The 23,997-nt window shown below is 34.0% G+C and overlaps 2 protein-coding genes across 3 annotated transcripts; one reads left to right on the top strand and one right to left on the bottom strand.

The window, feature by feature from the left end:
* The first annotated feature begins 286 nt into the window (after positions 1-286).
* On the top strand, positions 287-3,237 carry LOC124831201 (uncharacterized). The gene is made up of 5 exons (XM_047305114.2): positions 287-473; positions 667-736; positions 1,250-1,383; positions 1,857-2,279; positions 2,549-3,237. Exons 2-5 carry the CDS (start codon positions 710-712, stop codon positions 2,961-2,963), a joined length of 999 nt encoding a protein of 332 aa, XP_047161070.1. The 5' UTR covers positions 287-473; positions 667-709; the 3' UTR covers positions 2,964-3,237.
* Positions 3,238-3,979: 742 nt separating this feature from the next.
* Positions 3,980-11,373, bottom strand: LOC124831202 (uncharacterized). Of its 2 annotated transcripts, none has more exons than XM_088106254.1 (5): positions 11,202-11,373; positions 11,051-11,121; positions 9,428-9,531; positions 4,577-4,631; positions 3,980-4,355 (listed from the first exon to the last, which is right to left on the bottom strand). In XM_088106254.1, exons 1-5 carry the CDS (start codon positions 11,274-11,276, stop codon positions 4,241-4,243), a joined length of 420 nt encoding a protein of 139 aa, XP_087962380.1. In that variant the 5' UTR covers positions 11,277-11,373; the 3' UTR covers positions 3,980-4,240. The 2 variants fall into 2 exon arrangements, with proteins under 2 accessions (XP_087962380.1, XP_047161072.1); XM_047305116.2 differs by having other exon boundaries at positions 3,980-4,370; positions 11,202-11,367.
* Between the last annotated feature and the right edge of the window lie 12,624 nt (positions 11,374-23,997).

Genomic DNA, 23,997 nt, shown 5'->3' with positions numbered 1-23,997 from the left:
AAAGATTAATTTTGAGTCATTTAGAAAACAATTAATAAAATCATGACTACAAAATGAAAGAGTGAAACTTAATTTAACCTAAAAAAAACTCTTTTCTAAGGAACAAATATTCCAACCAGATAATAATTTTTGTTAAATTCTGCCATTTATAAGGCTTTAAGCAAAAGCACAATAACCTCTAAAATATTTTTTTCTTAAAAACAAAAATTTAATTATAATTATTTTAAAAAAAAGTATTGCCATTATTTGTTTGCATTTCTTGTATAAAAGTAAAACAAAACAAAAACTGAAGAATTAGGGGAAGAAGAGATAGGGGTGGTGGCACTGTGTAACAGATATCATATCATATATTCTTTCTGTTTTGCACTTTCATCTTTGGATTAGGGTTCTACGCTTGCAATTTCCTTCACCCACACTCTTCTACGATTTCAATTCATTTCCCCACCGAAACCGCATCATCGTTCTTCGACACGGTACTGTTTTTCTTATCCGTTTCTCCAAATTTCGCTTTATCCACAACCTTCTCTCAAAATCTGTGCTGTAAAGTTAGTTTACATTCATTTCTCAAATTTGAAATGTAAAACTGTTATACTTTTGTGTAATTTGGCTTCTATTTATTGTCTCAATGTTTTTCTTATATATATCTTTAACTCCATTGTTAAATAGGTCCCGTTTGTTAAGTGGATTGGATAACGAATAAAAGTGTAGAATGGCCTTCGTAGCACATCAGTCTCAGGTATTTGGATTATGAGTTTATTTATTTCCTCACAAGGTTTAATACTGTATTGTGTTTGCAATTTATTTTCAGTTTTATTTTCCTTTTTACTATCTAGTTTTATGTTTGATGTCAGTCAAATTAGTGGTGGCTATGTTACGAAAAAATGTCGAACGATGTGATTTATTATCGTCGATGCTTTGTGTCCATGAGATATATGTACTTTCTAGCTTTTCATGGCAGAAAGACGCTCTAAAATATTAGTTTTGAAGCATGCATTTTCTGGTGGTAAGGATACAACTTTTGTATCAAATTAATAATTGGAGCGCATGGTTTCCCCCGTTAGTTTTGAAATGTCCTGGGTTGTGAAGGTCAAAGTGTTTTTGAAAGTTGAGACTACATACTTCTCTTTCTCATTTAAAAAAGTTTAAAAAGTCTTGTTATTGGGTGGTGTCAGCAAATTTTTGTTTTCGCATTTCAAATGGTTGGGTATGGATTATGAACTTTATTGGTGATTTGGTTTCTTTTCTGCAGGGTTTGTTCGTGACATCTTCCTCGAGGCATTTGCCATGGAGCAAAAGGCTGAAGTTGAAGGAGTGTTTTACAAAGCATCACATGAATGGAAGAACTAACTGGCATTGCTCAGTAAAGCGGAATATTTGTCTAAGGTAGAAATTAAATAGGGTCTTTGTTATCTGGTCACTTTAAGAAGTTTAGAACTAGTCTGTGTAAGAGGTGGCTGTTTCATAGAGTTAATTAGCATAATCAAACGTCCATTTCACTCTGAGGGAACTTCCTTGACACAAGATTAAAAAAAATTACAAGTCTTGTCTACCAATTATATTTACATTACACTAGGGCAAATAAAATGGTTTCCGGAGGGAGAAAAACCAATCTGTACTTTTAAACATTACTTTTACAATTTGTTTGATGCATTTATTATGCTCTTCTCTCTGTTTCTAGTACTAATATTAAAAGTCGTACATATTGATTTGTATATGTATTCATATTTATTGATTTCAATATTTCAATTAATATTTTAATTTGCATACCCTTGTTGTTTCACACTCAAACTTGTCCTGGAACTGCATGTGCATGACCTTGTAGTTTTGCTTCTCGTGAAAGGGTTTATTGTTTCCAGTGTAGGACCTTCTTGCTTTTGTGTAAGTAAGCTCAAACCTTTGAAGATTTCAGCCTTTAGAGGCAGCACCCGAAATGATGATTCTGGAACCAGGGCTAGTAGATTGAAGGCACCCAAGACATCTGTTAGACTAGGAGAGAGTGAGGAAGCTCACAATGTTCCACTATCTTATGCATCTGAGACAAATGATAGCCTTCCAACGTCATCCTCTATTCATAAGCTTTTCAATAAATGGCTGACAATGTTGCGCACACAGCCGTCAAGTCAAGAAGTGGAGAAGATTTTTGAAGAACCCACATCAGCTGGGGATTTACCTAAAACTCTTCAAGGGACTCAAATTAAGGAAAGAGGTGAGGTTTTGAAGGTAGCATGGTCCCATTTTCTGGCCCTGGATGCGACAATAAAGATTCCTTTGTTGATATTGTAAGTACGATGGTCTTTTCCTCTCTACAAGTTATGCAGTCTTTGTGAAAGGAGGACATGTTTGGCTTTTTTGTTGTATCATATTCAAGTTTTGTTCTGTCATCTTCAAGTTAATTTTCAGTTTGTCACATTTAGTTCAACGTTATTGCTTTGTCAATATACTATTAGGTTCTGCATCATTCTTCGATTTTCTTCCCTTTTAGACAATGTTCACACCATTTGATGGAACAACAGTGCTTCTGTCTTCTAACCTTATCTTTTATCTGCAGCGTTCCTCTCTACCTGGCTGTTAATGTAAAATATGGTGCTGAAGTTTCCAAGGATTTAACTCCTTTATGGATTTTGGGGCCACTAATTGTGGCTATGCAAGTCATGATAATACGTTGGCTTTGTGCACTCTACGCCTTCAGCTTCAAACAGACTGTGAAATTATTCAAGAATTCTCCCACTTACTGCATTTCTGCCTATAGCTACATTTTTCGCGGCAAGCTCAAAGAGGATATCTCAACTAATGTTTTGCAGCCTATATTGAGCGCAAAAAATAGAGACTACAGACAACTAACAAGAAAAAAGTTGAAAGAATTGCAGGGTTGGGTACTGGAGATGTATCTTGATTTTGTGGAATCAATATGGCCCTATTATTGTCGAACAATCAGATTTCTGAAGAGGGCTAATCTTATTTAGGTTTGAATTTGAACATTGAAAATATTCTTAGGGGTAGTCTCCTGGAATGGCTAAAAGAGTGGTGAAGGAGAGAATACTCCGTAGCATTGAGTTTTTTTGAATGAGATTGGCCAATCCCGTTTTCTGTTGGGGTTTTGGTATTTTGAGCCTATATGGTCTTGAGGAAGTGAAGTTCCTAATTCATGTTATATTGAAAACGTTACATTATTGTTAGATTAGGTTGTAATTGTTTATTTTTGTTGAATCACTTCTCGTGTTTCGAGGTTCTAAGCGATATTAATTCTGTTCTGCAACTGGTCATTTGGTAGTTTACCAAAAACTGGTGTTTTCCTGTTGTATCATCGACCGCATTGTTGAACACAGGAAACTAGTGTTAACCTTGTCCTGGCCGAATTGGTGATTGTTTAGGCTTTGCCCCACTTGTTGTAACATTTGTCAGCCAGGATCTGGGAATACATCGGTTGTAGAATGACCCCGCATGATGAAAGCAGAGGTAAAGTTTGTCAGAATATCATTAGTTAGTCTGTTCAGAAATTTGTTACGTATTAGTCTATATTAATAAGCTCAATAAATAGGACTTCTGTTATGTTTAAGCAGTATGATACCATCTGCTATTTTTTTTTCCTATTTGATTCTTTAACTCATTATAATGCCAACAATATTCTTGGTGTGCTTAATCTGGTGTATCTACCATGGTTGTATGGACTCGTTTGCAGATTTTGCAAACCTGCCACCACAGTTTGTGTTAGTATTCGTGGAACAACTATGATTTTGTTGTACACCGTCTCCACCACAAGGGTTTCCTATTTTATTAAAATTACTTTCCTCAGTTTCTACTCGTTAAATTTTGATAGAAGCAACTTTTTCACAAACAAAATGAGACTTGTAACCATTTTTTTCATTAATAATCCAAACTGATGCTAGGATGCATTGAAATAATTTTTTTAAAAAAGTAGAGCAAAGTACCAGTTGTATTATTATATTATGGACTTTTAATGTACGAGGCTACGAACTAGTTTAGGCAAACTAGAAAATGCTCATGAAATGGAGACTTAAATGGTGACAATTATTCACTTAGCGGTTGGTACGCTGAAACATTATAGAAATGATGAACCCATAACACATATCATGATCGGAAAATCTGTCAGGCAAGGAAATTGATGATTGAGGCCATGAATTTCAGTCACAAGTTCCCCAATTCCTTCTAGTAAAAATGCATTGAATTGCATTAAGATTTCTATGATGAGATGCATTGATGTTTGTCAAGGCATATTAATTCAGGTCTTCTTCACCACATGCTTCCCATTGGGGATGCTAGCTTGGGAATCTGCTGGTGGTGTTGATCCATTGCTGGAATGATCTTCAAAACCTACTACAGGATCTGCATATGACCTGTAACAAGTTAAGCTAGACAAAAATGAACGAGTAGGAATTAGTAACGGGAATATTAGAAGTCTATTATGCTCTACTAATATACGGGGCTGAGCCAATTTTTCTTGCATTGAACTTTATTTTTCTGTACAAAGAGGCTAACAATATTGAAAGAGGAATTCTACACTAGTATTCTTCTCTTTATTTTTTTCCAACATGGAACGCGCATAAGACATGCTTACCCGCTCGACTTTATGATTTCATCATTTACTCTTAGTTGCACATCAAATACGTTTCCTGCAAAAAAAATATATTTACTATCAACTGACACTAGTTTGTTTTTGTGGAAGTTAAAACTTATATTTCAACGTATAAAATAAATATCAAACTCATAATACAACGTTCACAAGAAACTAAGGAATGAAGTCCTGAAATTTACTTCTAACCTGCTTTCGCAAACGATCATGAAGTTATGGTAAACACTGCCAGACAGTAATCTGGAACCCACAATAAAAGCGAGTCTGGTCCATGTTGGGCACCGGTTAGAGACACCCAACCAACCTCTGGTCCATGTTTCACTAGGTAAAAAAACATAAATTTGCTAATAGTTGGGTGTATTTGGAGATAATAACTAAGTATTTGAAAAGCCTGTAAGAAGGCCCCTGGGTGAAGTTGGCTCGGAGCCACATTCATGACCGTTAGTATTGTACATTCAAAGGGAGATAAAGGAAATGGGACATTGAGTTCCTTCAAGAAGAACTCATACGAGGATAAAGTCTTCACTATTCGGTGATGGCTTCACTAAACTCAGATAGGTACCAAAAAATAAAGGAAAGTAATGAAAGGAAATCCCTGGTATTATTTCTTCAACCAAAAAACAAAGTAACAAAGACAACGTCTGCCCTATTGCCAAATCCCAACCCAAAATACATTTTCTCCCCACCCAAGACCAGCCTCCTTAAAAGATCGTGTAATACGACCCTTATACTCCCTATTCTCTCCCCAAAACGTAAAAGACTCCCTACATTCCCTCACCCTGCCAGACAATTCTATTATCCGGAAATCATTGTTCATTGTGCATGTGCTGTGGTCTCCATCAAATGGGATTCCACTTCTTCCTCTCATAAACATTCTGAATCTTCCTAATATGCCCTTCCAATTCTTTGTTCGTATCAACACCTTCCTTTAAAATTCACCTTCTCCTCAAGGTGAAGTTCAGGAAATGCTTCCATCATGTTACTCAGTGATTCCCATGAATTCTCACAATTTGGCATGTTCTTCCACTTCACTAACACTTCATTTCTGTCTTGTATCATCACAGCTACTTCGTTCATAGGAGTTGCTGAAACATCTCTAATCACATGAGGAGGATCTCTTACATACAATGCCTTTGAAGGTGTCATCTTAGTGGCCTCATGATAGTTGGTATTATACCAATATTCAGCCCAACAAAGCCACTTAAGTCAATGTCTGGGTTTAGTGTCTGTCATGCATCACAAATAAGTCTCCAAGCATTAGTTCACCATTTTAGTTTGCTCATCTGTCTACGAATTGTTATGAACCAAACTTTAAATCAAACTCAACTCCACAAAAGTAGCTTGTAACATGAGGTTTGCACCAACATATATACTCTAAATTGACATTATCTCTAGTCGATGTAAGACTGCCAACACACCCCCTCACGCCAAAGTATATTCATCTCGTGAGTGGAACTAGACATTCATGGGTGGTCCGATAGCGATCTTATAGTTGGTAGAATGATATGCCCAACAAACACAAAACTCACTAAGATAAGATTTAACCCATGGCTCTAATACCATGTTAAGAAGTGAACTTTAAGCCTAACTCAACCCCACAAAATTGGCTTGTAAGGTGAAGTTTGCACCCATATATATACTCTAAATTGACCTTATTTTTAGTCGATTTGAGACTTCCAATGATATGAAAAAACTGAGCTTCATCTTAGTCTCAACCAACTTAAACAATGGATTCTAGAAATCCATGATGTTTTACCACTTCCTTCAAAAATAAATCAGCAACATCTTTGGCATTATAAGGATGTGCAAAAGCAATAAAGTGAGCATATTTTGTGAGTCTATCAACCACAACTAATATTGTATCCTTTCCTCCTGCCTTTGTTAGACTCCTAATGAAATCCATAGAAATGTCGGTCCAAATTTGTTTGGGAACAAGTAAGGGTTGCAACAGTCATCACGTACTCTTGAATGTTCTTCCTCATTTCTTCCTAAAAGAACAAGCTAGCAATCCTTTTGTAAGTTCGGAAGTATGCCGAGTGCTCTCCCACCGCAATATTATGAAATTCCTTCAAAATTAAGTTGATCTTTTAGGAGTCTTTAGGAATAACCAACTTGTCCTTATAGTATAACTTCCCATTGCTCAATTTATACCTTGGATGCTTGCCCTCCTTCACCAACAGATCTTGAAGGATCTTTTTCAACTTCACATCTTTCTCAATTTCAGCTTCTAACTCTTCCCATTCAAAGAATTGAACCGTACTAATAATTGAATATTGCAACTTCCTAGAAAGAGCATCCGTTGCTCTATTTTCTATTCCTTCTTTTTATTTAATTCAAAATCAAACCCCAACAACTTAGAGATCCACCTATATTGTTCCTCACTCATCAATCTTTTATCAACTAGAAACTTCAAACTCTTTTGATCTGTATGAACAATGAAGTGTTTTCCTAACAAATAATGCCTCCATTTTGAATTCCCATGACCACAACCATTAATTCTTTCTCATAAACAGATTTATTCAAGGCTTTCTCATAGAGTTTGACTCATCTAGGCTACGGGTTGCCCTCCTTGCATCAAAACAACTCCTAGCCCTTTTCTTGAAGCATCAACTTCCACCACAAAAGGTCTTTTCAAAGTCAAGGACAACAAGTACAGACACTTGAGTCATAGCTGTTTTCAAACTATCAAATGCAGCTTAAGCAGAATCATCCCATTGGAACTTGTCTTTTTTCAATTGTTGAGTTAGAGGTCATGCTATTTTTCCATTAGGACAAATTTATCTACATTCTTCTCGAGGTCATAAGTATATAATTGTGACAGTAGATTATTTCACTAAATGGATTAAAGCTATCCCATTGAAGGGAAAGAAGTGGATCAGAAAGATGTAATCGATTTTATTGCAGAATATATAATATACAGAATTGGAATCCCAGAGTCAATAACTACAAGTGGAGGAATATATGATTTACTGCAAATGTCACTTTCAATGAGTCAATAAATATATGATCAAATAGAATATCGACGAAGGGTCAGTGAAAGAGTCAGGGGATGACAGAGGAAGAGGCAAACTCAAAATGTACCGAAAAAGACACTCGAAATCAAAGGAGAAGTTACATGAAAATCGAAGGAGACGCTGGGTAAAAGTAATTGCTTCAATGATTGGGCTTACCAAGCATAATTGATGCAATGTGAGCCGTTTTAGACAATTAATCTGATTATTATGTAATTTTCTTTTTGTTTTTATATTGGCTTAACTGTCAAAAAGGGTAGGAAAACATAAATAGGTAATTTGTGTTTAAAATGGTGTGACAAATTGTATTTACAACACATACACTTTGATAATGGAAACTCTAGTGATGATGATGGTAGCAATTTGGGTTACCGCTTTAGTTGATTTCTTTTACCAATTCTTGTTTAATCCTTGGTAATTTATTTTCTTGCATTTTATGTCTCTAGAATTTACTTTTCTAGTTCATTTATTTCCTCACCAACTACGTTTGTAGTTTTTTCAAGCAGATACGACTTTAATTTTCCTTCATCTTCAACATTTTCATTTATGTTATTGAAAGCAAGTTCAGAAGAAGCTTTAGATAAAAAGGAGAGAGAAATCCTAAAATCCAAGATTCTCCAATCAAGACAACAAAGCCAGATCCAGAGAGAGGAGACCGTGACAAGTCCAACGATGATGATCAAAGCCAGAGAAGACAACGCGGCACCATGTGCAACTAGAAAAGACGGCATTTGTGAACTTTGATGACCTTTACAAAATTCGTTTGGTAGCATATAACTATGGTTATAGGAATCTTATCTTATGCAACAACCACACTATTTTTTTCGAAGGTTGTGTTACTGAAATTGTGCAGTAAATACACAATCAACCATTCTTTTTGACTGAGGTTATTTTGTTATTAATTGTATCTTTGCATGTTTATATATCTTTTATATTTAAATATATGTTACATTTTTTAATGTTTATGAAACTTATGATTAACAGTACAAAACAACTCACGATTTAAAATATAAGTTCTTTGATACATAATTTGTATCTCAATTCAACTACCATGCTAATAATATTCTCTCTAGCACAAACCAATTGTTTGGTTAGAAGTTATAGAAAGGTAGAGAATAAGAAGACTACTTAAATAAGGGGTTACTATAAAAAATTGTGTTATTTCATATACTTTAACTAATAATTTTAGTAGAGTGTGTTGCTAGAACTCTGAAACTAAAATATTAGCTTTTAAATTTTATTTTATTTTAAAATATTATTATTAGTTAAATTAGATCATAGAATAAAATGGAATGTTCATATGATTTTCTATATAAATCTCTCTTTAATAAGTGCAACTTATTTCATTTAGTCATACATGTTCTTTCTTCATTAAGCCACTATTATCCGTCAGAGTTTTCTATACATATCTTTGCTTAACCATAGCTTCAAAATCTTGATTGATCTCTTTCCACTGACAATAAACACACCCTCTTCCGAATGAACTTGATCTGAAGCTCACGTTTAGTTTTTTGATGATATTCATTTGTTCATTTAAAATTGATATCTCTAGTTTAGTACATCTTATAAATTTACAAATACAAAAGTAATGTTTTTTGCAATGAAAAAGCAATCAAATGGGCTCTTGTAGGTATACAAATTCAAGGTAATAAATTAAAGCAATACACACAAACAGCAGCAAAAATGTTCAAAAAGGTACGCAATATGGGCTCTTCACACATAAATCAAAGGAAAATGTAATGATAGTAGTGGGGAAAGCAAACATGTTATAATGCATAGTGAGTTATCTGCATATTCCTTCTTAAATAGCTAATGTTTTGCATACCTCCATAAAGGTTTTTGTTAGAGAAATATTTTGCCAACAATCGATGAGCGTAATCGTTGTCATATTTTCTGAATCTCTCAATGCACTGTGGACTGTCCAAGTGACTGTAAATTGAAGAATATGATAAATTATTTCAGTTTGGATAAAAAACTTGCAGCTAGTAACACTTTTCAACCCAACGATTTTGAATTTGTGTCCTTTAGAATATAAGACTCAAACTTTACAGCACTCTAAACTGGATTTTCTTGTCAAAAACAGAATGAAATAAAGGGGAAGAAGAATTAAATCTGACAATAACAGAGGTGTGTCAGGGAAATATCACTCACTGAGAATGTGGACGTGATGGGCATATTGGAGGAAACTAATGACTATGTACGGGGAAAACTGATGACTGTGTAACTGACTATGAAATTATGACTAAAGAGACCAGATGTGCAGTTTAATTTATTTACAAACATCCATGAAAATTTTCAGTCAGCACCATGAGATACTGATATGGCTTTGATCTTCCTAAACCCCTATGGTGAGAAGGAATTTGGATGGACAATATGCACAAAATAAGAAGATATTAAAAGAGAAGTAAACTCTTAAACTTTCCCTAGTTTCCCAAAAAAGATGTCACTAAATTATGACCACAATATAGAAGGTGACACAGCTAGGTAGTAAATTGAACAAACATAGAGATTTATGCTTTCAACTAAAATTGCATATTGCTATGACAAAAAGTAATGAGTTCAAAGGAGATTCTCATTCAGAGCAAAATATATTAAATATACAGAAGAATCTGCTTTAAAATGCAGATAACAATGTAATTTCAACACAAAAAACAACATTTGCAGTCCTTCATCAATATCTCAAAAATGGCTTGAAATAGTTCTACTATTGATCACATATATTTCCAAATGCGTGATAAATTTAAACATCTTGCTGCCACTTAAGCTTGAAACTTGGTACTTCGTCTATTTGACATGGTCTGTTTTATCTGAGCAACCTTTACTCACATTGCAGGTGATTTAGTCTAGCAGGAAGCACCTATGGTCACAGCCATTCCATTGGAAATTTAAGTGGGGTTAGACTCACATCTAAAGGGTGTGAAACACCTCATGGGAGAAGAAAAAAGCCCAGATACAGAAGGTGAGCAAATCAAGGCCGCTAAACTACTTGACCAACAAGAAATTCTATCTCAACAAGGTACGCAATATTGTCCAAAATTCTTGTTAAAATTTTCTATGACCATTTCATCTGCATGATTTCAATCTCCATCCATTGTTTTTATCTTTTTTCCTCATCCATCTCTCTTCATCTTTCATATAATCATTAACTTTAAGTTCAAAAACAGAACACGAATCACAAGACCTAAAGATACAAACCCATCCACAAAAAATTGACTGGGATCGGAGCCCGCTCATAATCATCAATGACATTGCCATGGCAAGAAAATAAAAGCAGCTATAGCCGCTTGAAATTTACAACAACTTTAAACTAGCAAGCCATTCACTTCAAGATCTCAGGAAATTCCAAAACAAAAACAAAGAAAAAAAAGTCTCTATACACAGAACATTAGCACCAACAGTGAATAACGAGCAAAACAGAAAAATAAAAAGAAAAACGGGAGGAACTTACTCAAGCCCATCGGTGAAATTAGGTTTCTTATCGTCGACGTTACAATTCCCGTTGTTCGTAGCAGCTTCCACCTTAGAAGAGAAAAGTGTGGGAATAATCAGCATAGAGTCGTGTGTGCATGCGTGAAGTTGAGGAGCGTGAAATGACTCACCTTGCCGGTGGGAGAGGTGTTGCCGGAATCGGAGGCGGAACGCGGAGGAGGAGAGGGTGGAGGCACTGTGGTCATTTTACTTTTCTAACAGGAACTCAGTTTTTTTGCATTTGTAAACTGGGTTGATTGAGCTTCTGTTTCACTCTGTATCATAAACTGTTCTTTTGACTCTATCTCTAACAAAGTATTATCACAAATTTCAATTATAAATAGAAAATTACACTCTTTTTATTTTCAATAAATATTTTTTTATATTTTTAACAAAATAAATTTCATAATATTATAATTTTCTTTTTAAAATGGTATAAATCTTTATTATATGTTTAATAAATGATGATTATATCTAACACTCACTTATTTTATTATCTTTTACTTTAAAAAAAAATCTTTAATTTGTATTTTGAAATGTGGCTTTTACTTAGTTTTAGTTGTTATAATATTTTTCAATAAAATAAATAAATATTTGATTTTTTATCAATAAATAAATAATGTGTATATTTAATTCAATATATTAGTGACAGTTAGAAAAAAAAAACATATTTCATAGGTAGTTTAGAGTTATAATCTGTTCACATCCTTATTCTTATTCTTTAAATTATGTACATATTTTGAAATGTGGCTTTTACTTAGTTTTGGTTATTATTGATAAATGTTTAAAAAATATCAACTCAAAATGTAACATCCCAATATATAGTGTAACCTATAATAAAGAGAAGCAACATGCATGATAAAGTAGTACAGTTATCCATCTAAGACATAAAGTGATATCTTTACAGTCATCCAAAAATAACTATAAATTTAAAACTTTATATACAGACTGAAGACTATTCCAAAACTATATACAAGACTCTAAAGAACAGAAGTAACTACTCAGCAGCAGCATCACCTCCATCCAAGGCTTGCTCCAAAGAGACCTCTTCTCTGCTCACATCCAAAGGATGGTCATCGCAAAGAAGAACAACAGAACATACAAAACATAAGCACACAACATGGTAAGTTAGTTTAAACAAAGCTAAATCATACAACAATTTATTTCAATTCATACAAGCATATGATACATTCCCATCCTTTAAATTTTTCACACCTAACACACACTGACTCAGACTGTCCGGACTTAGAATGATTGCCGAGCTATGGCGGGTCGTGCACTCGTGGTGGCTTCTACTGCTTTGCAAAGCCATTGCCAATGAATTTCACCCTACCACACTCACGAGGTTAGTCCGTTATCACTCACCTTGGGCCATACTGGAAGCACCCAAGACTAGGACCTCCTACTACTCCTCACGACATGGATCAATCCTCTCAACGTGAGAGTGAAAGACCATTGGAGTTTCAGGATAACCCCCAAGACTAAGTTCCTGTATTCACTCTAAACATACTTGAATCTCAACTAGAGATTCTACTTGGAATCACAACAAGGGCACCACCATGTCTCCTCTCCTTAAGGATCATGGAATTACGTCCAAACCATACTGGAACTTTACACTTTTGATTTCAACATACCACAATCACCACAAATATTACATGATACAACTTCAACTTGCTTCATACAACACTCATTGATTCATATCAAACAACATAAGAGTACACAAGACTTGAACTAGAACGTACCCCTCGCATAGTGCACACATTCGCCTAGTGAGGCTATAAGCTTCTCGCACAGCGACGTAACTCGCCTTGCGAAAAACCTTAGACAGAGACCAACTACTCTGGATCTCTCGCATAACGACTAAGCTGGCTATGCGAATAAAGTATGAAAAGCATCAGACCCCAACCCCTCGCATAGCGACCCAATCTCGCTACGCAAGAACCTCATCCAGAGACTTGACACCCCCAAACACTCACAGAGCGAGACCCACTTGCTAATCGAATAAACTGAATAATAGTTCCAGACCCCAACCAGTCGCATAGCGATCCAATTCACTTTGCGGATTGACAAACAGAGAGCAACCCTCTCAATTCACTCGCACAGTGCACCCATTCGCTATGCGGGTACATTGGCAGAGAACACCTCGCCAAGGTAACTCGCTATGCGAATCCATTCGCACAGCGAGTCTGCATAATCTGCAGAACGAAATTCTGCAGAATTCCACAACTCAACCACTCTTTACCAATTCTACTCAACTTGGCCAACTTCTAACGCTTCTAATTCGATGTATATACTAAATTAAACTTGCCTAAAGGATTCTAAACATTCCTAACATCAATCTAAATTGTTTATGCACCAATCTCTACTCTAAAACCTCCAATTCATCAACTTAAAGACTCAAAACTAATTATACCACTTTGAACCTGTTTTTGACCATTTTGATGACTCAAACCAGTCACATATAACCTATTTACACTGTCCCAGCATTCACCAACAACCCTTGACCACTAATTCTCAAATTCACTACCTCACTTCCTCTAAAATACACTAAACCAGCCTAAAATTCACATTACACTATACTTCCTCAACACTACAACAAATCACAGTCAATAACAATCACAATTTGCACACATTACAGCATATAGATTAATCCAAATCAGCTCATCAATCACAATTCATAGTTTCTACCATTTTAACAGTTAAGAACATACATTTACAAGCTGAAATGTTAACTGCACAGCACTAAATCACAGAATTCATTACATACAACCACAACTGATAATTAAATCACAACCTAGCTTCCCTTACCTCAGAGATAACAGCCACACACACAGAAACGTTCTAGCCGTACCTTGCACAGCAAGGAAAACTCAACAGAAACCTACAACTCACCAATTGGTGATAGAGAACCACACTTACAACCTAAATTGAGCCAGAAAAGGAAGAAATAACTACTAATCACATGCAACGAGAATCATTGCATGCTCACAACTCAGAGAAGAACGGACAGAAAAGCGAGACAACTTACCAGTTGAAGAACGAGAAATTGATCGGTCCAAAATTAAGCCCTCAACGCCAGGATCGCCTAGACACTTCCTGATCGTTGAACAGATAACCCAGTAAGAAGAAATTTTAGAGAGAATTCAGAGAACTCTCAGGAATAGAGTTATAGAGAGATGAAATGTTCTTAGAATAATGAGAAGTATTTATAAGAATTCTATTTATATTATAAGATTATTTTAAAGTAAAATAATCTCTCATTATTCTAATACACAAATCTGCTCTATAACACTCTATTTTTCAGGTCTTTACACAAAATGTCTTCTTTTATATATATATATATATATATATATATATATATATATATATATATATATATATATATATATATATATTATTGTTCTTTATTATAACCAAAATGACTAAATTATAATATAATTTTTAATTATTGAAATAAAAATAATTATATTGATAAATTTTATTATATCCGTTTAGTAATTATTTTTTGGGTTAAATATGTTTTTAGTCCCTAAACTATCGAGCGATTTTGGGTTTAGTCCCTCTTTCAAACTAAGGTACATTTTAGTCCTCATCCTTAAGGAAACTTTGATTTTAGTCCTCCAAATCCAACGGCGTTAAAAAAAGGTCGAGGTGGCTAACGGTGAAATTGCATGATTTTTTTTTCTGACATTGAGTCAGTCTTTCTCAGCTTTTCTCTCTCCCTCTCCCTCGTATCCTTCCATCTTCCACTCCCTCTATCATCTTCACCAAATCCTCCAAACTGATTGAGATAAAAATCAAATCAAACATTTTGATAAATTTAAACCATGTTTGGATTGCAGTACTAGAAGAGATAATGGAGAAGTGTGCGTCCATGTTTGGATTGCATTCACATCATCCTAAAGCTGGGAATCACTTGCCACTTTAAAGTTGAAAACACCTTTCTTTCCAGTTATGGTTTTTGGCACCCCATGTGTTCCCTTTTCCACTATCACCTCTCTCTCTTCAACTTCTATTTCTCTCTCATTCCTCCAAACCCATTCCAATTCTCACTCTCATGGGTTGTTACCTCTCTTGCAATTCCCAATCCACAATCGCCACCTGCGACCCTCACTTCAAGAAGCACAAACCCCTCACTGCCAAACCAATTCACCACTTCAACTACGCCGAAATCTCCGCCGCCGCTTCTGGCTTCTCCGTCAATACCTTTTTGGGCAGAGGCAGCCATGGCAAAGTCTACAAAGCTACTCTCGACGGCGGAAAGCTCCTTGCCGCCATCAAAACAACCAAACTGGTCTCTGCTTCAAAGAACCACTCCACTAAATGCACCGACTGCGGCAACTGCACCAGTCCCGTGGAGAACGAGATCGAGATCCTCTCTCAAGTTCCGAGCCCCTCATAGGTTTTTCTGTTTGGAGGATTTGGTGAAGATGATGGACGGAGTGGAAGATGGAAGGAGACGAGGGAGAGGGAGAGAGAAAAGCTGAGAAAGACTGACTCAACGACCGTTAGCCACCTCGGCCTTTTTTCTAACGCCGTTGGGTTTGGAGGACTAAAATCAAAGTTTCCTTAAGGATGAAGATTAAAATGTACCTTAGTTTGAAAGAGGGACTAAACCCAAAATCGCTTGATAGTTTAGGGACTAAAAACATATTTAACCCTTATTTTTTTTCTTGAAATATATTATTATCAGTAATATATTATTAATAATTATATGTAGGGAATTCATTATATGTTTTTTATTTATGAACTATTGCTTTTTTAAGGTAAATATTATTTATGGATGTATTCTTTTTAATGTATTATATTTATTTTAGTTTAATCGTGTTTATTATTATTTAAAATAGAGTTATTTCTGTCTATTATTTTAATTGAATCAAATTTATTATTATTTAGTTTCTTCTTCCAATAAATATAACTTATTTGGATGGAAAAAAAATATGTAATAAACATAAACATACCAATTAACTCTCAATTTCCATAAAAGTAATTTTAGTCTTTTATTTTATATTAATTTTTAAAATATTAACGTTCATACGATTTATAGATCATTTATGAATGATTTTTCCTACACCTCACTAATATCATCGTGCGCCTCTCTATTTTTCTCATATTTCCAACTACATCCTTGTTAGGAAATCCTTTTACTACTTTTTATTATTTAACCCATTTAACAATTAAAAATAGGCACCAACCCCCTTCCTACTCTGCGTCTCTTTGCCACGTTTCATATTCCCCTACACCCCCTTTGCTGGGTATGTACAGTGTTTGAAGACGATGAAAAATTTACTTTTTACTGTTGAAGGATAAAAATTATGAACAGGTAGTCCTTTTGGCAGAGTTGGCAATTTAGCTTCAAACTTAAGCATTTGAATTACTTGCATGACAGAAGGCCTGAATTTGTAATTTGAATGAGCACACCAAAGACCTATACCCACTAACCTTTTCATTTGTTCATCATCAAATGCTCCACACAATTTTGGGTCTGCAACTTTCACTATCTCTCCCAATTCATGCACCTCCCAAACCCACTCTACTATTGATACCTTCCCCTCCTATGCCTTTAGATCAATGGCTTTTCTTCCACTCGCTCTCTCCAATAATACAACCTCAAAATTGTATAAGTCAGATTCCTTATAAGCTTTCCCTGTGGTCACATATTCTGCTTATAAGCTTTCCTTGTGGTCACATATTCTGGTGCAACGTATCCCCTTGTTCCAGCTATAAACGTCGTTTGTGACCCCTTTTCACGATCCACCATCCTAGCCAAACCAAAATCACCAAGCTTGGCGTTGAAGCTTGAATCCAACATTAGAGTGTTACTCCCAAGCTCGAATGTGAATGTAAGCGGAGGCCATGGTGGCCACGACCAGGATCAAGAAAAAAATCCTAGATCGTAATTCTAACTGCGGTGAACATCAATTGCAGCTCCAAATGCGGAGCGTTAACCGTACTTCCAAGTGCGACTACCATCAACTGCATCTCCAACTCTGACAGCTTCTCAATAACACTTCAAGTGCGACAAGAACTTCAACCGCACAACCACCAATGCAAGAGCTCACCCACCACCACGATACAACCACCAAACGAGAATAAGTCTATGAGAATAAAGTGCGAGACTACAACAAGTAAAATGAGGGAAGAGGGGAAAAACATTTCATGAGAAGAAAGGAGAAAGAAATGGGGTGTAGGAAAATATGAAATGCTGACAAAGAGAGACAGAGGAGGAATGGGTCAATGATTTTTTTTAATTGTTGAATGAGTGAAATAAAAAAAACAATCAAAAGATTCTCTGATAAGGGCACACTTGGAAATACGAAAGGATAGAGAGGTGCAGATGCGTGAGGTGCAGGAAGAACCATGTCATCTATTGATTAGATGATTCTCTTGTTATTATTATTATTTTTATGTTTTTATTATTATTTTCTATTTTGTTTTCATTTTTATCATTATTAGAGAGAAATCTTTTAGTTTATTCTTCATTATTTCATTTATTGCAAAAGCCAGAGATAATATTATATAATATTTATTTTTATTATGGATATAATGAAGTCATTCTCAAATAAGCTTACAAAATTTACGGATAATTTTTTTCTACTGGACAAATGAAGTTGTGACTTATTGAAATGGGTTATTTTATGTGATTTTTAAAGTTACTAATTCTTTTATTATTAAGTGATGCTTCAACATGAACATATTTTAAGTGTTTCATATGGTAATATGCACACAATATTTTGTCATACTAAAACTATTATTGAATCATTGGAAGCACTTGAACTTAAATATTAATTGTGAAAAAAGGTTTATCTAGATATTGTGAAAAAAATAATTGAATTTCAAATGTTAGATATTAAACCTATTTTTAATCAAATGATTTTGAAAATATTGTTTATGATATGAAATTGAAAAAAATATTATGACATCCTTCTTCTGACTCATTTGATCTCAAAGTTTTCATCTTTACGGTTTAATTGTGCTTGAAGTTTAAAGGTTTAATCCTTTTCGACATCCCTATTTGTGCAGGATTATCTCAGATAGGTCCTCTTATTTTGAAAAAGCTCGTTTAGGTTCCTTTTTATGTAAAATTTACGTAATAACGTCCTTGCCGTTAACTGTCGTAGACGGCGTTAAATTTTTTGCCTTGTGGCATGGTGAGCTGGCATTTAATAACATGTGGCACAGTAAATCTCAGATACGTGGAAACCTTCTCCTCTTCCTCACCAACTCCAACCTCATCTTCTCTCCTCTCTGGAGAACCAGAGATCAACCTTCTCACCAACACCCTTTTGTGTGATTCAATCTCATCTTCCTCACCGTCGTAGAACCATTCCAAGAGCAGATCCTCCTTCTTTGCCAACAACTTGACCTCCTGAATGACATGATCGCCGTCTGCCGCCGCAAAATGCACAGATCGAAGATCCTCCGAGAACCGAGTCACTGTCTGCCGCCGCAACTCGCGCGCGTCCACCTCCTCGAGTCCCATCGCCTTCCGAGACGCCGTGAACAGACAATTCCTCGCCGCCGTGTGAGAGTCGGAAAACGACAGATCTAAGATGGGAGGACGACCGCAGAAAAGATGACGAGTCCTCTACCTCATGTGACGGCTTCCAGAGCACGCCTTTGACATGGAGGTTCTAGAGGTGGCACCGCTGCTGCTCTTCCAGGCCGACGAAGGTCGCACCACTAGCCGGAACGACGAGACCTACGGCAGTAATAGACTCCGATCTGGGATCCCGCCATGGAAGCATTGCTGGTGGCGAACCTTGGAATGGTTCTGCGATGGTGGTTGAATCACTCAAAAGCTTCCCCATTGTGATAAATGAATGTTTGTGCATACAGATTTCGTCTCTTTCACTTCACCTCTGATTCCTTGAGTTTTTAGCATTAAAATAAATATCTAGTTGATCCAATCACACATAAATATTGAAACTTTTTAGTTTGAGTCAAATGTGTTTTTGTCTCTGATCATTCATCAATTTTAGGTAAATTGGATTTTGAAAATAATAATTATACTTTGTCGAGTGCTGCAGCGCTGGGAGAGAAGGGCGAAGTAAAGGTTGGAGGTTGTGGAAGAGTGTTGGGAGAGAAGGGCGAAGTAGAGGTTGGGGGTTGGGAGTTGTGGAGGATGGATTGGGGGATGAATTGGATGTTTTCCACCATGGTTGCAATTTGATTTAAAAATTTAACTTTTTTAAATATAAAAACTCACCATTAAGCCAGGTCAACAACAGTAATGTGCCATGTCAGTAGCATTTGGTAGTCTCAGCAACCCACGCATCAATTTCTTTAACGACGTCCAACCAACTTAACGGAAAGGTCTCAATTGATTTCAATTTTCAAAATTAAGGATCATTTTGATACACTTTAGAAAACGAGGACCTATCTGAGATAATCCTACACAAATAGGGATGTCGAAAAGGATTAAACCAAGTTTAAAATATAAACCTAAAAATTTCTCATTTAATGATTTGTTTGTGTGTTTTTGTATTGAGAAAAAAATTTCTTTAACAAAAGTTTGTTCAAAATTCTATGTCTAATTTCAACACTTGTCTGGTGAGAACTCTAATAAGTTTGAGAACTACTTTAAGCTTAATCCAAAATCCTTAAAAAAACTTCATTTTAATAAAAATATGTTTGTGAAAAGACCTATTTTCTAAAATAAAAAACAACTTCTCTAATAAAAACAATAAACACAAAGATAAAAATATGGAGAATAACATGTCTTGTTTTGTTTGTGGACGAACTTATGATCCACCCAAAACTTGTTGCGAATGTCGTTGTCACTATTCATATGGGCGTTGCCTCTAATTTACCATATGAAAGGAAATAAGTATGTATGTTGTGAGTAGGGGAGCAAGAGCATGGACATATGTTCTAGGAGAGAGTCAAGTAAAATTAGAGTTATGTTCTAAAAATCATTTTATTTTAAATAGAGTTTTTCATGTTTCTAAAATTAAAAGTACTTCCTTGTTAGTCCAACATGGTTAGAAATGTGTTTATGAGACTAATATGATTCTTATTATTAGACATGGTGTGTTTTTTTTGGTTAAAGTATACATTTAGGATGATTTGTTTAAATTAAATCTTATGTCTTTATCTTTTAGTGTATCTAGTAGTTTTTCTTTGATTAATACAAATGTTGAAAGTTGTGATTTTTAGCATACTAGACTATGTCACATAAATTTAAATTCTATTACCTCTTAATTTTATTCCTAAATCTTCTATTAATTTGAAGAGAAAAATGTGACATGTAATACCTCAATTCTGAGATACCATGGGTTAAAAAAACAAATATTTATAAACTTTCTTACAGTGCATAAACATATTTTTCAACAACCTTAACTTTTAAATATGCATAATTTGTTCAAAACATTTCCAGAAGTCTTATTCAATTACATTATTCCAAAAGTAATTAAAATGACTAAGGAAATAAAACAACTACAATTACCTTGTTTCAAAAGTCTATACCAAAAGAACTTTTTAAAGAAATCCAAATATCCTCCGTCATCTCACAAATCTATCATGCCTTTGGAACATATGCAATATCATATGCTCACGTATAATGCATCATACGATCATCGTGGATAAATTCATTCACAAACTCACAATACAACGTATGGGGCAATCTATCGATGAAACAATCATAAAAACAAGATATATACATACTGATTATATCAACAATAATCAAACACCCCATACACAAAAGTATTAACAATAAAATTTCTAATCATCTAACACAAATAATTCAATCATAATGAATTACTCGATCATCGATCCCCGAACCTCGATCCTCGATCCTTGATCCTCGATCTTTAACCATTGATGTCATCTCCAACATCTCACACCTAGACCCTTAGTCTATCCACTCATTAGCACCTAAGATAACTACTTACTATAACCATTATAGTAACACCATTATCCATATAACATAACCAGGAACATCTTCAATACCATAATTATCATCATAGATACACCATCATCATGATTATCCCAATCATGAACAACATCATGAGCATCACTAAACCATGAACTCCATCATGATAAGACTCAATCACACTCTTGTACCTTACCTCACCCACTTGTAGCCTCCCCTACAGGCAGACTTGAGTCATCCCTCTTTTGACTTTGGACCAGTTACCCCATCACACAAGGTGGAACATTTATCCCCACACCAAAGAAGATTCAACACTCGATTACCATTCTTTTTTCTACAATTATTTGCCAAAGAGAACATCACTCTCTTTTCAACAACCAATGCCAAAGAGAGTCACTCCCTTTTCAATAATCAATGCCAAAGGGAGTCCTTATCGCAAATAGTCTTAGGATTTACTAGGTACAACAAGTAGACTAATCTCACATGTCTCATGCTCACTAATCAACCATACACACCCTTGTGCATTTCATCACACATTCCATCACCACTCATAAATCAAACATGACCCTAAACACATCAACTATTCTCATTCTTCATGTTCTGCAGTTCATACATTTGTCACTCGTCCATTCTTCCCTAAAATGCACTTTTCCAGCAAAAATACACTAGGATAATCGATTATCACGGATGATAATCAATTATTGCATACAACTTCAATACCAATTTTTCTGCATTTCAAAATATGAAAGGATAATTGATCATCATCCCAGATAATTGATTATTCCAGTGACGAACTAAAAACCGATGTGCAAATAATTGATTATCACTTAAGATAATCGATTATCGTTGAACCCAAACTCATTCTTGACAAACATCAAGTATTTAAAGCATACAAACATCACCCGTAAGCCACGAGGAATCATACTTAACACATCATGTATGCATTCAAGCCTCACATACTCTTGTAAACAGACCCAAATACATACATTACATCATTTGAATAATTCAAAACCCATCGTTATGCAAATTACAACCCAAATAACCCCAACATATTACATATGATCATCATACCACTCTTTACAACAAATATTTACATGGTAAAAACCCCAAACATCATGACTTTATTCCCCCTTAGCATCAATATATATTTTTATGGGATAACCCAACAAAACCATACATACTTTCATAGGGAAAACCCAACACAAACATAAACCCTATCATTATGCATACACAAATCCTTACTCAACAATAACAACAGGAGATGAAAAGTATTCGTCTCAAAGTGTCACCTCTCAACAAATGCCATGATTAATCCCTTATCATCATAGTCATACGATAAGTTCACTAAGGGCATACAACAAAAAATCAAGACAAAAGGCTTAATTGCCTCATGGTATAATCCAAATGTATTAACTTTTTTGCCATGAGAGATCCCCCAATCCTACACAACAACACCAACAAACTATATAACAAAAAATAAATAGAACCAACTAAGTAGCAATTAAAATTTAAGTTATGTACTAGCCCGGATTGCCACAAGTCAAATGCAACATGTTGTGTATAATGGGTTATCATCCCCTTGCTCAACAATATAGTATTGATGGTCTTCACTAATTCAATCACATCAGCATTAGCTTCTTGAGTCTGTGCTCTACCAGCTGATGTCGTAGGTCTTCTTCTCGTTCCACCCTTTGATGAACTTTCACCACGACAGCTAGATGCACCACTTGTTCTGACAATCTTTCTTAACCAAAATATATAAAATTACAAAATTAATAACCATCAAAATATAACATTAATAATTAATATAAAATATAAAAAAATAAGACAAAAATTCAAGTAAAAAAAAACAAAAATTATAAAACAAATCAAAACAATTACAAATTAAAAAATACCAAAAACATATAACGAAAACAATTTTAAAAAATCAACATAATTAGAACAATTTCAAATAAAAAACACAAAAAAAATTACTAAATTAAAATTATACAACAAATTAGCAAAATTTGTTAAATTTGAAATAACAAAAAGTCAAATGACAAAAGTTTCAAAATAAAAATAAAAACCAACAAAATAAATAATTCAACAATTTAAAAAATTTAACAAATTTTGTAAAATTTCAAATATTTAATAACAAATTAAGTTACACATGAAAAACAATTGCAAAATTTAAAATAACCAAAAAAATATAAAATAAACAATTAAAAACAAAAAAATATAAAACAAGAATCATACAATTTCAATTAACAAAAAAAGCAAAACTTAAATATTTCAAAATTTAAAAAAACAAACATATTATAAAATAAACAATTCAGATATATTAATAAAAATCATACAATTTAAAATAACAAAAATAAACAAAAATTATATAAAAAAATATAATTGTAAATTTTAAAAAATATAAAATATAAATTCAAAATAATTAACAAATTTCGTTAAATTTAAAATCACAAAAAAATAAATAATAAATAATACATAATAATTTTTGCAAAATAAAAAAAAAAAAACAATTAACCAAATTTAAGAAAATTGCTAAAATTTCAAATAAAAAATAAAAAAATTAAATAAAAAATAAATACGATTGTAATATTTTAAAAAAATCAGATAAAATTAAATTAAATGGTTACAAAAAATAGCAAAAATTCATATAATTTCAAACAAAAAAAATAAAGTTAATAACAGTTAATAAATATTCCAAATTTATAAAAAGAAACAAAACATAAAATTAAAAATTGAAATTGAATAGCAAAAACATACAATTTAAAATATCAATAAAAAAAATTATACAACAATTTTAAATAATTGTAAAATTATAAAAAAATAAAAAAATTTACAATTAACATTTAAAAAATTTATAATAAATCAAATATTAAAAATTAAAAATTAAAAAAAATTAAAAGAAGTATTTTGAATGTCGACAAAATATTAACTGGTATTCAAAAGTCGTTGAAGCCTTAACTGACTTTCAAAAGTCAAGGCTTCAACGACTTTCGAATGCAGATTAACGTTTTGCCAACATTCGGAATACATTTTGACGTTGTTCATTATCCCCT

This window comes from Vigna umbellata, chromosome 2 (assembly GCF_029865625.1).
Source record: "Vigna umbellata cultivar VRB3 chromosome 2, Vumbellata_1.0, whole genome shotgun sequence".
Lineage (NCBI taxonomy): Eukaryota > Viridiplantae > Streptophyta > Magnoliopsida > Fabales > Fabaceae > Vigna > Vigna umbellata.
This window is presented reverse-complemented; position numbering and strand designations above follow the sequence as displayed.

Coding starts and splice junctions, on each gene's coding strand:
- LOC124831201 (XM_047305114.2), top strand. CDS start 710: ATGGCCTTCGTAGCACATCAGTCTCAG. Junction 1,384..1,856: donor AAGCGGAATATTTGTCTAAG/GTAGAAATTAAA, acceptor TATTGTTTCCAG/TGTAGGACCTTCTTGCTTTT. Junction 2,280..2,548: donor AAGATTCCTTTGTTGATATT/GTAAGTACGATG, acceptor TTTTATCTGCAG/CGTTCCTCTCTACCTGGCTG.
- LOC124831202 (XM_047305116.2), bottom strand. CDS start 11,276: ATGACCACAGTGCCTCCACCCTCTCCTCCTCCGCGTTCCGCCTCCGAT. Junction 11,122..11,201: donor ACACCTCTCCCACCGGCAAG/GTGAGTCATTTC, acceptor TTCTCTTCTAAG/GTGGAAGCTGCTACGAACAA. Junction 4,632..9,427: donor TAACAAAAACCTTTATGGAG/GTATGCAAAACA, acceptor TTTTTTTTGCAG/GAAACGTATTTGATGTGCAA.